Raw genomic sequence first — 15733 nt, 5'->3', positions numbered from 1 at the left:
ACAGGTGAGCTGGAAGATCCCATAGCAGCATGTCCACATTGCCAGGTATGCAGTATTCTCTTGGTAGGATCGCAGCTGCACATGCAAATTTAGCAGATACAAGACTGCAATACCAAATCTGCAATACCAAATCTGCACATAAATATTCTCTTTCAATGTGACAAAGCAGCAACATTCACAAAGATGACACGGCCTTCATCACAACCAGCATGAGCTCTGTTGCTGTTAACTACTTAGAGATAAGTAATAGTGCCAAGTTCCCTGGGTTTGGGTTGAACACAAGAAATGCAGCAAATTTCTGAAGCCCTTAAATGGAAAAGGCCATAAACACATCTCAGCTATTAGACACTAGCCATCCATAAACAGCAACACAAAGATCCATGGTTCTGAAAAAAGAAGAAAAAGATATGTTCCACATTTGCTGACATTTTAGTCTGCTGGAAGTCCCCAGACTCTCAGCAAAGACTTAATTAAAAAGCCAGTGCTGCTTCTAGTGTTAGGAGCTAGGATTAATACATAAATCTGGAAACTAAGCTGTAAAACCTCATTTACATCATAAAGGGGGAGAAGAAGGGGAAGAAACAGGTCACAAGAATCCACCCACACCTTCGTACCTTACCTACATTTTCCACTTCAATATACTGCAGTACACTTACCCTTGAATACAAAAATTAAATTGATTACAAATAAGACGATGTTTTACGCTTTATTCTTCCAGAATAAACCACAAATCTGTGGTGGGCTTCAAGTTTTTCTTTTCCCTCCCCCATCACTGAACTCACAATGTCTAAAGTACACGTTGAAAGAAAATTCACTTAACTACTTCCTAAGGAAAATGGCATTAGGGAGATACCGATTTAAAAGAGACAGGACAACCAGTGCCCCGTGCTGACAGTAGCGTGGCTCTCTTGGCATTGTATAGAGGACAGCTGCACACAGCTCAAATCATAGCCTCCTCCACTAAGAGCTTTGGAACACAAATTGCTACTCAACACACGTAGGTATGTTACAAGCTCAAAAAACCTCACATTTGAGGACAGCGTTGAGTCTATTCTTCCCCTCTGGCAAGCAGCATGTCAGCATGTTTATGGCAGACCTGAGTATGGGAATTATTTCATACCCTTACTTAGGGAAGATAAAGGTCAGATGACTGAAATACTCTGAAACAGCACAGACTTGGCAATTTTAATATATTTACAGGCAAAGAAGCATATCGCACCAAAATATAAGTTATTGCTTCTTGTGGACAAGTGCGGTATTCCTTAATTGAGACACAAGACTTTTGATGTTTATTTTTCCCTCCTGAAGCACAACGATTCAGGACCACTGTGAGGTCGTTGTTAAAATGAAGGTGTTGCCTAAAATGAGCAATGAGCATCTCCAACTGACTGACACAGCTGGTGAGAGAACACTTACAAAGGTGAATTTCCACAGGCATTTTCACAGTCAAACATCGATCTCATGCTTCCACGTCATTCTTGGCTTGGTCTATATTACACATTTTGATAGAAGAAAACCTTTCATAGGCTTTCAGAAGATATTTACAGATACCAAGAATGCAAAACCAGCATCTAAGGTTGTCCCCCGTATCAGTCCCTCAAACAATATGAAGTAGTGCAGCTCTACTGTGCTGATGGAAGCAGGAGCAGACTCCTTCCCAGCAAAACCACGCTAGTGGCATGCTTTTCAAACACTGACCCTCAGCATAGGACAGCAGTTCTAACTATTGGGTCTTTAAGCAATCTATTTGCATCTGAAAGCAGAAAATACAGGTGCTCAAAATGGCAATAAATGAACTAGAGGTATGAACTACCAAAATCAAGCTTAAGTTGTAAACAAATTTATGTTTAGAATATCTATCTACTTAATTCCCAAGCCAAAGACCATCTACGACCTTGGAGCACAGAACACCCAAACACTAACCTACCCGCGGTACACATCACGTTTCTGCAGGCATGAAGCCAACAGCAAACACCAAATCAATGCAAATGCAATATCTTCAATTTCAGAAGACAGTAGGAATTTAGAACACTGGAAAAGTGGGCCTGCAGGCAACACCACTGTGAGTGTTACAGGTGCTGTAATTCTTCCTACTCCCCACCCCCTGTGACAATACAAGGCAACACAACATTTCTTGGCTAAAAAGGAAATCGTGCAGGGAACTACTGTACATGTGATATGACTTCAGAATTAAAGCGTGACAAAATGGTTCTGCTTCCACTGAAAAAGAGAACACAGCAGGGCCCCATAGTTACAGGTTCAGCTGAAACTGGTGATGGAAGCCCAAAAACGTAGAAACAGCATCATCAACTAAGAAAACTATCTAGTTTGGACTCCTTTTCTTTCTTTCTGCAGCATAACAATGGCATTTTACAGTGCAAAATTCAGGGAAAACTGTTACCCAGGAAGTAATTGCTCTGCAAGCAAGACATGGGAGTCTACTAACATGTACTGCACTTGTTCTCCCATATAGCAGCTCCTGTCCTTTGCCCTTTTTGATATGAATCACAGTAACAACAGAAACATGTATGAAACAAAAACCAAAAGAGCAGAATTACGTATGTACAAGAAAAAAGTTTGAACTGTGCAGTTTATTTTCACTATTGAAACCCACTAAAACTGCTGTCACAAATAAATATTCACGAACTCTTCCCTGCACTGTGAAATTCAGATACTGCTATGATTGATTCTGGATATAAAAGTTATCCTTCTAAGCCCTGATATCTCTTCCAGTTTGTCTTTTTTTTTTTCCTTCCCCTTTCTCTTTTTGGAACTGCGATACTTTATGGAAACTAATACTCATCCACAAGTTTTCCTTGGTGTGCCCCCTGCAGACAGCTGGTGATCCACGGAGCCTTGGTTGTACCAGTATAATACAGTAAAATAATAATAAATTAAACAAATGCAGGTGCCCTTTTAAAAAAGAAAACAAACCACACTGTCAAATGTTAGCCTCCACATGAAGAGACCAATTATTTAGATTGCAAAGTACTACAAATCCTGCCATCAAATAAAAAGAAAAACATTCAAACAAGGAAACAAAGAAAAACTTGCACATTAAAAATTGTGTTTTAAAAGTTAAACACAAATCCCACCTGGATGTTATCTCACCCATGCTCACTAATAAAAACCCTCTTGCTGTGCCCACATTTGCAGTTATTCATTTCCACCTCAGGAGGCAGCCTGGAGATGAGAGTAGTACAATAAAATAATTACCTGAAACATTTTTAAAAAAATACCCGTTAAACAAATTACCTTAACTGGCAGCACTTAAAATTGGTAATTCTCCTTTTTTTTTTTTCCTACTAAAAAAAAGTTGCATAGCTGTAAGATTTCGCTTTGCTGCTTTTTTTGTTTGTTTGTTTTTACTCACAAGCAGTGTAAGAGAAGTTTTAGTTACTGCAATAGCAATACAATGTGCAGATTTCAACAATTCCTATAGCTTGGATCAATATAAATTAGTTACCTGTCTCAGATTTACTCTTTGGACTGCATTGTGACAAAGGTTTAATTAGAAAATTCTGACGTATTCCTGTGCAGAGAAGTTTATGTTTTCTGTTCTTGTAAAAGTGAAGAACATAAAATAGGGTGTGAATTCAGGAAATAAGGTCACGCTGTTAGATTACACTTAAATTTGCCATTTACTCTTCTTCAGCCAACAAGAAGGTGAACATGTTCCCACTCAAAAATGGGGCCACCCTCCTGCCAGGGTCTCAGACAGCACGTATCGAACGTCTCAGCTTCCACTTGAAGCAGTAGGAAACGTGTCCAATAACCTGCTTCTTCACAGAACCAGAAGTTAGGCTGAAATTAGGAACTTTGGCCTTCAATACAAAATAGTGTCAATAGCGTCTGTTAGGGGGAGTAGATTGTTACAGAATGTGCAGCATTTTCAAAATCCCTGTGTGTCCTTTGCATGAGTGTTTGGTATACTGAGCACTACTGGCAAGTAAGTGGTGTCCACAATGCTTTTTCCATGTCAATGTCCATCTTTGCCTTTTTCAGCCACAAAGAACAGTTACTCTCAGGCCAGGCACGCTGTGTTCAGCAAGGGAACCTCAGATCTCCTATGTTTTCTGACCAGTGGAAGCAGCTGTTAAGAAAGCAGAAGGCAAAGTATCAGCATTTCAGCTACTTAAGTATCTAACACACACAAACATCACGAACACGAGCACTTTCATTTCCCCTTTTCCCTTGGCCCTCAATTATCACCATCACCACTGTGAGGAAAAAAAGAAAGCAAATTGGGTTTAACACAAGGTTAGACATTTATGAGCGTTTACAGACACAAATGTGTTTACAGACAGCACGCGGATTTCTTCCACAATTCAGCTGTTGGGGGCAATTCAGAACATGGGTTGCTTTGTTTAGTAATTCTAGCTCATACCACCCTGCCTTTTAAACGATCATCCCTATAACAGGATAACCTCCCTCAGGTTTTCTCTGCTACCCATTCACCAACCCAAGCCAAGTGAAACAAATGAACGCCAACGGTGATGTTTTCAGATTATGATGATGATTCTCACCTTTAGCATTTTTTGTATCAATTTTCACCTACTGATCAGAATTTCAGTTACGATGTGGAATACTGGTAGCCAAACATCATAAACCATGACACCATTCCTTTAAGAGTGCTGGTGTCTTGCAATGCTTGGGAGCAGTAGCTCAGTGCGAGGCAAAGACTTAGAACTAGCCAACTAAAGGAATAAACTTATTCTTTAAGCCTTTGACACTGACTGCAGATCTGAAATAACAGCTATAAGCTGGAAATAATGAATCTCTGTGGGATAGGATGGATAGAAATGTTAATTTTTTTTTTTTTTTAACATTCTGGAACGCATTAAGATGAAAGTGATTTTGAAAATACCTAATTTCAACTTTTTTAATGATTCCAAAAGCTTTCTTTCAGAAATGCATGCCATGGAACAGTCCAAAATTACACGGTTATGCTATTTTGATCTTGTTTCATTTCCATGGAAAAAATACTCTTTAAAAGTTAATGCTAAAGCTTTACTGGCACTGACTTGCCACTTTCCAGCACTAAAACTGGAATACATCATTTCAGACCACACCATAAAAGGATGCAAAACCCTTTTATATATTGTAATATACGTCACTGCTCACTGATTAATATTGCAGTTCTGAGACACATTAGCAAATTCACAGGTTATGAAAACAGCATCAAGAGTAATTTCAGATAATCAATCGTAATATTGTTAAAATGTATGTATCTAAAAATAAATATTACCTAAGAACACGAATCTTCCCTTAATCTGATGGATGCTCAGGGCAAGATCTATTGACTTCAAACCATTCATCTATGCAGCTGTCGGATGGAAGACAAAAATGAAAGCAATTAACATGAATATCCCAGTAATTCCCACTAAGGAATGCATATTAACTGGTTTCTCATGATTTCCATGTGCAGTAGGATTTTACATTAACAAAGAAAAACACGTATATACACACATGCCTGTCCACACCCTACATCTTTATATGTTCACAAACAAAAAAATGTTAAAATCTGTTAGGAAAGCCTTTCACAAATTGTTAGCCAGCTTTTGTACACAGGTGACTTTACTACTAACACTATCATCTCGTTACACCAGGCACTGACATCGTACATACCGTAATTACAGGCAGTAGTGAAAACAATTATGAAACAGTTTTAAAAAGCACTCCCTCTTAAGCCTAATGGCATTAGACAAGGCTGTTATTACAAAAGTATCTGCAATCCAAGCTCGATAGCTGTGATGTCCACTTCTACAGAAGTGATTTTGGCCTTTTTTTCATGTAAGCGGGAGAAGCTAATTGGGGAAAAATGCAGACAGAAGTCACTTAAAGATCACCTTTAGTGTGGTTACTGCTTGGCTTTTGTTTGTGTGAAGTGCAAAAAGCAACCAAGTTTTAGTGAAGTTACTCTACAAACGCAACTTTCAGGACTTCTGGGTATGCACCATAAGGAATACTTGCCCTTTATGATATATGCAGAGGCAAGGCAGCCGTGCTATAGTATCTCCCTGCTGCAGCTCTTCCAGGCATATTGCACACTCCCCAGTATCTTTACTCAGCACGTCCTCTGAAGAAAGAGAACAAAGTTGAACAGTCAAAAAGCAGGCTACCACAAAGCAAAACATTCTCTGTTCAGAACATCAAGGGCAGCTACAGAAGATAGTTCTTGTCCTGCAGAAGGAGCTGTCAAGGTGAGTTTGGGTCATGCATGCCATATGACAGAAGACTCCTGATGAGAGACATCTCAACAGCTCAAACTAAAATATGATTGTGGTTCAGTATCTTGCTTGAACACAGCCATAGCTCAAAATGAAGTCCTGCAGGAAGACAACCACACAGAGGGGATGGGTAGCCACAATCAACAGTCAGTAATCCTTGGGGGTTTATACACTGCCAGCAGATGGACATCCCACCACAGATTGCTCTGATCCAACTTGGGAAACCTGAGCTCTGAGGCAGGCAGCTGCTACATATGCAAGCTGTGCTGCTGACCCCAGGAGCTTAACACTGGGAAAAGCTGGTACCATCATCCAGATGGCAACTACTGACTCCTGGACTTTGAGGCTTCATTCTGGGGGGGTTTGCTTAGCCAGCCCCTCCTCCCCGCATTCAGCTGTCTTGATGGAGGCTAAGTCCAAGCCTGAAGATAATATTTCTCCAGACAAGACACTGCAATTAATTATTATCTTCCTCCTTCTAAACACTTGGCCTATCATTTGCTTTCTTCTGCTCTCCTATTCATTTCTCTTCTATACATCTGCCTTTCTCTAATTTTAGCAAGCCACTCCAGGACTTGTATTCCATACCTTCGACCTGAAGGTTCTAAATTCCTGGAATTACTTTTTTTTTTTGCATCATTACCAAATCCCATAAGAAATCAGGAGACAGTATGTTACTGAGAACGCCTAAGAATTGGCTTTCAAATAGAAGTTTCTGGGAAAATGCATTATTTTTAATAAAAACCTTCTCTCTTGGACACTGCTCTTAGCCAGAATATAGGATGCAGAATTCAGTCTTGGCACAATACAAAGCAGGAGATGACAGAAGGCCCCATTTACCAGAAGCAGGTTAGAAGCAACCTCACACAGTGCACAGCTATCAGAAAGGGACCATGCAGCAATCAGCAACCCCTGGCAGGTCAGAAAGGTGCACACTTGGCTGAAGTAGAGACCACGTGTTCAAATTTCTGCAGCTTAACCAGAAGGAGCCTAAAGGGATTCTTTATGAGGATTGTGATTTCCTGGTACGACTGAGAAACCATCAGTTCTAAGTAAGCTACGCTCTCAGGTGTCTCCTGTACTCATCACTATAGCATTCCAAACACACAAAAAGACAAGCATACAACTAAAAAGCCATCACTGTGGGAATAAGTAAGAGGTATGAAATCAGATTGACTGTGTTTCTCTAGGAATTGTAGCAATTTACAGGTGCTTGGGTTTCTAGAAGAGTACTCATTCCACGCTAATCTTCATTGCTTATGCTTGAAAATACAGCGTGATGCCACGTGCCTTCATGGGCATCTTCATGGGGATATGTGAAATATCCCTAACAAACTAATCAATAGTACACACACTAAGTGAAGAAAACTAAAACAAAAATGTATTTCACAAATGGTAATATTATTTGTAGGCATCACTTTAAGAAATTGCTTCTGTTTTTGTAAGTATTACAAGACATACGGATTCAAGAACTGAAGAAGGAAAGCCATCTAAGACAATGCAAAAGCTCTTAAAAATTCATCTGTTGTTAGAGAATCCCAACCTGCCCAGAAGAGCACCCTCTTAACAAATCCTTCCTTGACCATTATACTGTATGAGGACATATTTTAATATCTGACACCAGGAGACAAAGACTGTAGAGACAGCCCAGTCCTGTTACAACAGAGCTACGAATCTCCACCTGACGCTCTCAGGCACTATCTTAGAACACCTGTTTGCGCAAATACTCAGCCAAAAGTCCTACCAGCAGATCCACTCTTCCCACAGCTGGGTCACTGGAAGAAGCACCATTAATGCTGCAAGCATATATCATACACACACTTAATAAAAGTCAAGTTCCCAAAGTTATTTTTAATCAGATTAGCAACTGGTACCCAAAACAAAATGGCATTGAGGTTCCTTCAGTGGATTAATTCCCAGGCTCCCTTCCCCAGCACAATCAAGAGGGAAGCATTTAGTCAAGCCTTGATGACAAAAATTAAAATGCTGTTCAGTAAAAATACAATAAAAGAAAACATTTCTGTGAACTGCTTTCACATTAGTCCCTACTGTACACGATCTGGCTTGTCACATGTTCCACACACAGACTTTACAACGCACGGCTCAGAACTCCTGCTGAGTGTTTTAACACGACTTTGCAGCTTTTAGCTAACACCAGGGCGAGATGCCAATTTAAACATCTTTATCTCCCACCAGCCCTGGTGTGTCTGAGACTCTCCTTGTCTCCTCCAGGGCTCCCATAATCTCTCTCCCCAGGTGCTGTTGCTCTCCTTCTAGCCAATACCAGTCCTACCAACCAAGCCCCAGTCCCTGCCTTCAGCCAGGGCTTTCCCCCTGCAATGCAGTGGTCAGTGCAGGCCATACTTGGCCCAGCCATGCCACGAGCAGTTGCTGTGAAGGCTGACACGATTGCCAAATGCGGCCTTGGGAACGCAGAAAAGATTGTTAGCAGGATTCAATACTTTCATTCCTCTGAAACGACACAGTTAGCACTTCGCACTTCTTCCATTACCTTGTGAAGGCTAACAGGCTCTCATGCAAGAGGAAAGATAAGTACTGAAGAAACTTAATACCTAACTACTATAAATGCCCAAGCACAATTTGGTACTGCTCACCAAAAGAAAAGAAGAGAGGATGTAACATAAGGGAAAAAAAAGAAAAAAACACTATTGAGATTTCAACAATACTGTATTTATAACGTTCTTATCAGTGTATTACCTCAATGGAAGTGGGAAGCGGAAATAAGCAGAGGCCACACTTTTCCATTTCACCCACACGTGCATACACATACAGACACTCACCACACGCCCACATCCATCTGCCTTGCACCAAACAGAAGGTAAACACTCCTCCATCTTCCAGCCATTGCAACAAGCACTTACTGGCTGAAGACTGGTGTAAAGATGAACTCTGGCAGAAGAGCAGAGTATTTTCCTCCTGTGTCTGCACAAATACTTTTTCCTCCTCTATCCCTGCTTAACACTACATGTACATACATTTACATACTAATATTTTAACTTCTGGACGTCTGTAGTTTTTTTCCTCCTAGAATCCTGCTTCAGTCTCTACTGAAAAATAAACTGTATTTCATTTGTGCATTTGTAGCAAGATAAGTGGTAATGAAATAAAATACAATCAGCCTGGCAGTGTCGCATATCAACTTGATTAAATACATTTTCTGGAACTTTTTAGAAATATATACAATAACTATCAGCTGCCAACTCAGCCATGGTTAAAGTTATAGGTAATGCCTGTGAAGAAGCAGCCTGCCTTTAAACTGAGGACTGTGAAAGTGCATACAATACATACCCTATGGATGAAGTCATTACAATCTGTGTTCCTGCTATTGTTTTCAAATACAGAGACTCAGGAAATAATGTAGCAAATCACAAAGGCTGCATTTGGATAACTATCACCTTAGAGCTGCAGTATTTCATTGCTCTCTAGGCATCCTGAGCAACACAAATCAGAAAGATCTTCCATTTAATCCCATGTGACTTTCAAATATAGATTTTTTTTCTAAGACTTACAAACTGAAATTTCCATGGAAGCTGCCACTGCAGCTAGCTTACCAGTGAAGAAGACACTGAAGGGCACTCTACCATGAATATGACTAAGACTTTTTGAAATACACCTTCTGAACAGTAACTTATCAGCATGAAAACTGGCAAAACAAGTGCCTTAAGTTGAAAAACACTGATCAAATTAAGTAGTACACGTTACCATGTGTGTGTTATATATTACTTCATTTTCATTACTGATTACTTAGTTAAGTACTAAATATTTATTTTTTATAAAGGTATACATCAAGCTTTAGATGACTGGAATCAATGTTTTTCACTTGTTTTGCCCAAAATACTTTACTCTGCTTTTTCTTTATGCAGGGCATGTTTCTTTGAGGCAGCTCAGGAACTCTTTACAACTTCATATTGGCTGCAAACAAAAGCCTTCTCTCCTAGTCCATCCCCAGCACTGTTAAAGCCAGATGTTTCTTTGACTTGCTTCCTGTACTTTGATACTGTGGTGGGACAAGAGGAACAGCCCTGATTCAGCATTCTGCACTAGGGATCGTTCTTGGATGACCAGATCAGTCCCCTTCTGCTGGCCAAAAACTGAGGCAGAAGAACAGCTGATTCGTACAGCTCAGCAGGCCCTCGATGATCACGCAGTTGCCACTGCAGAAGATGCTGATTTTGTCTCTCTCAGCTTTCCAAGCTACAGGGTCCACCAGCACATTTAGTGAGGCACAGCTGAAGCTGTTGGCTTGGCTCACCTATGAAGCCTGTGCTTTGCAGCCATAAGGTACAGTCCGCATTGCCTTCAGCAAGAAACACGTCTTCAGAAGAAATGCTGGGTTCCTGAGCAGAAACACTTCTTACACATCTAATACAAACAACTCCCTGTAGCTCAGAGGAAAAGGCATGATTTTTGAAGATCAGTGCCTCTCTCAGAGCCTCAGCTGAGTCATTTTCAGGATTCACCAGCACTACAAAGAGTAGCACATGGAAATTCAGAATCCAGCTTTTCTGAATAACTTGAATTAAGCTGCTTCTTATAATTATATTATAAATAATAATAATAATATCCCCGCGCTACTGAACTACATAAACACTGCCACTTTCCATCCATTTCCAACAAACACAACCTCAAATACCACTGCACTACTTGCCAATTTGGAAACACCTTCTGTACTACAATGCACACAAAAAATAACCTCTCTAAAGACAGCTACAGAAAATGTGATATTACCTCGAGTACCAACAACATGTTTGGTGGCTTTGGGAGCAGGGAGATGTTTGGCATCTCTCTCTTCACTGCTAGCAACGTGGCAGCTTGTTACAATTTCCTATGTGTGTTAAGTCCAAAAGCTACCACTGTTTGCCCTTTATCTCTCAGCTTCTCAGTATGGGTCCAAGACTAAGTTAACTATACACAAAAAGCTATGCATCGTGAAAGACTTCCTGAACAAACACGTTGGGCCTCCCCTCTCCTACAATACAAACACTGTACTGAGGCAGCACACACACATACACAAAAAGGAGGAAAGTGAAAGTCACAAGAAAAATATTTGCAACAGAGTAAGGGCTAATTTGCAATGTTCCTATCACAAACACCTCACTGAGCTACAAGGAGGTCTGGAGAAGTTCCACTGCTTCTCAGCTAAACCTAACATTTTAGGAATCACATTTAGATTTTTCTGCAACACTTTCAGCTTTCAGAAGCCAATCCCAAGAAATAACTAAATGCTTCCTGTTCAATCAGGTAAGGATCAGGTGTGTGCGATAGTGAAAAGTATTTACTTCTCAACGAACAACAATAAAAATGTAATAGATGTATGTTCTATTCATCCTGCTTCCCAAAAAGTCTGTATAATTTTAGCTACCTTGACACAATTCACATCAGGTGTATTAAATAACAGAGAGGAAAGGCATTAGTGTGCACTCAGGGAAGCAGCTCTTTGGTAAAGAAGTTTACCTCAGTGGCCACAACGTAAATCTACCTCCAACTTCAAGCTATGCTGTCTCAATAGAAGATACAATATGGCAAAAAACTTTCAAGTCACAAATAATATGGCCATTACACAACATCCAATTAACATTCTCATGTTTACATCCAAGGACTCACAATGCAGAGCCAGGCTTTGATAAATGGCCAAGTAGCCTGGAAAACAAAGCTGCTCAGCTCCAAACAGCAACATCCGCAGCCAGTCAATCCTATGTTAAACTGATTAGCTTACCAACTTTCTCAAACCATATTCATGCATCTCCTACGGAGTACTGTGGTGAAATAAGTACTCACACAAGTTAGGTTTCATTAGCCCAGTTGGACACTCCATTTGGAAATGCCTTGTGCGCCTGTCTTTTAGATTAATTGCCACAGTGACTATGTATTTCCAATGTGATTTAAGATTTGCTTAGCAGACAATTATCTGATTGAATCTGAGAGATATGCTTGAAAATGCAGTCTTTCCAACTTCTATTTAATCAGTCTGCTTGCAATTCAAATGCCCTTGAACATTAAATCATTCCAGGATGGTTAAACAACTTTCTCCTCTTGCAAAGACTTCTAATGACAAGTTCTATTCACCACATTTCTAAGAACACTTCCAAATTCCTGTCTAGATATGAGCATCTCTTTGCAATAGAACCAGAAACATTTCATTCCAGAACATGACGTAAAGAGATTCTAGATCTATCCACTCTATACTGTCCCCATTCCAGCTTAATTGGTGCAGTTACAGTTTGAGTGACTCAAGGGTTAACTTCTTGAACAGTCTTCCTTGGGATGATGTGTTTGTTTCAAGGCTTCTCCCTTCCATTCAGAAACTATCCCTGGGAGATAAAAATACTTGTAAATATTTTCCATTCTGTAGGGGACCACATGAAAAAGCCTTGAATGCTGAAGGACCGAAGTAGCACCCTGCAGTCCAACCCCATCATGAATGGTGTACCCAAGCACCTACCAGTCTCAAACAACTGAAACAAACACTGTATTATTGCAGCTCATGGAATAAAAATAAGCTTTTTTTTTTTTCTTTCCTTTTTTCTTTTTTTTTTTTTTTTTTTAATCAATATCACAATCTCCCAAGCATTAGTCTTGAATGTCAGGAGTTAAATAAAAACTAGCAAACCCACAAGAAATGCAATGGCAGCAAAATATAGAGTCCCTAGTAAAAAAAAAAAAAAAAAAAAAAAAAAGAAAACCTGTAAGGAACTATCACTTTATCACTGGGGGAATACCTCCTTCTCCTTGCTCCATTGCGAAAGAATGATTTACACTTCTTGAGGCTGAGTTTACCATCAAAGGATCTTGTACCACAAACATGCTACAAAAGAAGGAGTGGTTGAGTAAGCGGCCAGAGGCAACCAGCTTGTATTGCTGACAAAGAGTCTGCAGCAGCTGGGATTGTTGCTTACAGAGCTGGGAGTTAGGTTGGATGGATTCAACTTACAGAAGTGAACAAGAACGAACTATGGCTGCAGAATCCATACGTGCAGATCTTTTTTGGGGGAGGCTACACAATGCTTCTTATCTTCGAAAAATAAATCAAAACATTTAGAGGCTGTTTACACAACTATTTATACAAGCAGTAAGAAACTGCTATGACAGATACAAAATTAAGGTCCAATGAGAACCTTGGTTCACACTCCAGAGATCGAAAACGACTGAACCATGTGGTTTCTCCCAGAGCAAGAAGTAATACAAGAGAATTTTGAAGTGTAGTTTGCCTTGTGCAGCAAATACAACTTACTTAGCAAAGTTAGTAAGAACAAAAAAAAAAACCTAACCAAAAAAAAGAAATCACAAGAAACAACCAGTCATAAAACTCACAGCAGTTATCTCCAGAAGCATCTTACTGCAGCAAATCACTTAGAAATCTGATAGAACAAGGAAAAGATACCACTAGTCAGGAGGACTAGTTTCTGTGACCTTGCAGAGACTGTTACCTGCAAATAGCTTTATGGTCAGAATGAAGACTTAACTACTACGCTCTATTCTATTAAAGCGATTCATTTTGCCAGTCAAGCATGGATGGTATTACCAACAACATTCCCAAAGACTAGGAGAGGGAAACAGAGTGCAGATGTGGTGAAATACATAACAGAATATGACTGACTGTGATCAAGATGAAGTAAAGGTCCGAACTGACAGAGATCTGGCAAATGCACAATGTTGCTGTGACTGCACAAAAGGATTCCCACCAAGCTTAGAAATCCCTCTTTTCTTTGGAAGCTTAAATGACTTTAAGCTTATTTCTGCAACATGAAAGGAGACCAAAATGATCACAGAAGAGCATTCTTTCAAAAAGCAGGGTTCCAAGCATTAATTGTCACTGAAACCATGGTTAGAAGACAAAAGAAAAATGTAAATCATTACCAAGCAATTAGGAAGTTTTATTCTAGTAATGGTCTGTAAGAAAATGAGAGTGTTGATGGGGACCTGCTGGCTTAATGAAAGTTACTTATGAGAATTCTTATCTACCACAATGTAGTGAAAGCAGGTAGATTAGAAACCTGTATGCAAGAAAACAATATGGGAATCAGTGTCCTCAAGGAGCATAAGGAGAGAGGAAACAAAGGCCAGCTACAGTTAGCCATCCTTCTACTCCAGGCACTGCTGGTTACTTTAATACAACCTACAACCTTTTTTTTTTTTTCTTCTTTTTTCTTAAGTTGACTGTATGATATGCTTCAGTGTTTTTGTCTCTTTTTCAGGCCCTTTCCACTCTTCCCTCCAGGTACGCTGAGCACATTGAGTTTTCCCAGGTCTTTTTAACAGTGGCCAAATAATTGACTCATTTCTTTACAAGCTTGAAACAGAGTTTGCTTTGATCTGGTGTAAAATGAACACACAGAGAGCAATAACGAAGATGCCATAAAGGCTGAAGCCATGAGACAAAGAGCAAAACTACTAAAGGGGAGAAAAAAAAACAGGTGTGTCTGACTAAGGTGCTATTCTTACAGCAGATATGATGAGTACCATAAAATGAAGAATCTGGTGCCAAAACTTAGTGGGTACAAATTCTGGCTTGTTAATGCTAGTGCCAGGTGCTAGGCCAACAGGGTGCCCTTCCCAGAACAATCCAGATCTCTTTTCTCCAAGCAAAAATTGCACGTTCGGTGTCAATGTACACATGCAGTAATTGTATCATGTCCTGTATAATTTTTAATTTGTCTTCCCTTCCTGTTCACAGCAGCCAGACTGCTTCTACAAGCTATTCCTACTTTAAATTAGATCTGTTATTCTGCAAAGATGGATCCCCAAGCATGCCTGAATACAAAAATTTCTGACAACGAAAACTGAGTCAAAGTTTCCAGAGTTTTTTCAATTTTTCTACTATACACTAACCCTTAATTCAGTATTATAATTTATTCCAGCAAGCACGGATGGGTGCATCAGGCACAGTATTACTAGCTAGTCTAGGGAAGCAGTTGTCTGTATTGCAGCTTGCTAGAAAGATCTCTTAAATCTCTGCTTATTGTTTCCCCCCCTTCCACTCTTGGCAGCTCTGTTAGCCAAAAGGGCCAATCATACCCAGGGCTGTGCATCAGGCCCAGCGCTGCCAGCCAGGCAAAGGAACGGATTGCCCTAGTGCTGTGCACTGGTGAAGCCTCACTGTGAGCACTGCATGCAGGTTTGAACACCGCAACATAAGAAGGACGTAAAACTATTAGAGACAGTCAGTGACAGCTGGGTTGAGAATGGAGAACCCTCAATCCTCCTGGAACACACTTGCTACCATCTCATCAAAGAGACCCCAGGCATGGCATGAAGAAGAGACCAGAGCTGATCCCTGTGATCAACAGGAAGCTATTCTCTCTTGCAAGCAAAATGGCATGGGATGCTACCCCAGGAAAGGGGCCCTCAGTATTCCCACTCTTCCTCTTTCTTCAAAACTAGCAAAACTTTCAGGCCATGAGGATCTCACCCTCAACACAGCTGTTTTTTTGTCACCATGGGGCACTATTAAATCACGCTGCCATGGTATCACAAGCCACCTT

The 15733-nt window shown here is 40.2% G+C and overlaps 1 protein-coding gene across 1 annotated transcript in view; it reads right to left on the bottom strand.

The window, feature by feature from the left end:
* Positions 1-5268: 5268 nt before the first annotated feature.
* ZNRF2 (zinc and ring finger 2) overlaps positions 5269-15733 on the bottom strand; it is a gene marked incomplete at both ends in the record, with an annotated part of 49832 nt that continues 39367 nt past the window's right edge. Inside the window, 2 exons of the mRNA XM_079538288.1 lie at positions 5269-5326; positions 5974-6079. Of these exons, the coding sequence (XP_079394414.1) occupies positions 5269-5326; positions 5974-6079 (164 nt within the window). The remainder of the gene's footprint in view (positions 5327-5973; positions 6080-15733) is intronic.

Source organism: Tetrao urogallus, assembly GCF_951394365.1.
Source record: "Tetrao urogallus genome assembly, chromosome: 7".
Classification (NCBI taxonomy): domain Eukaryota; kingdom Metazoa; phylum Chordata; class Aves; order Galliformes; family Phasianidae; genus Tetrao; species Tetrao urogallus.
This window is presented reverse-complemented; position numbering and strand designations above follow the sequence as displayed.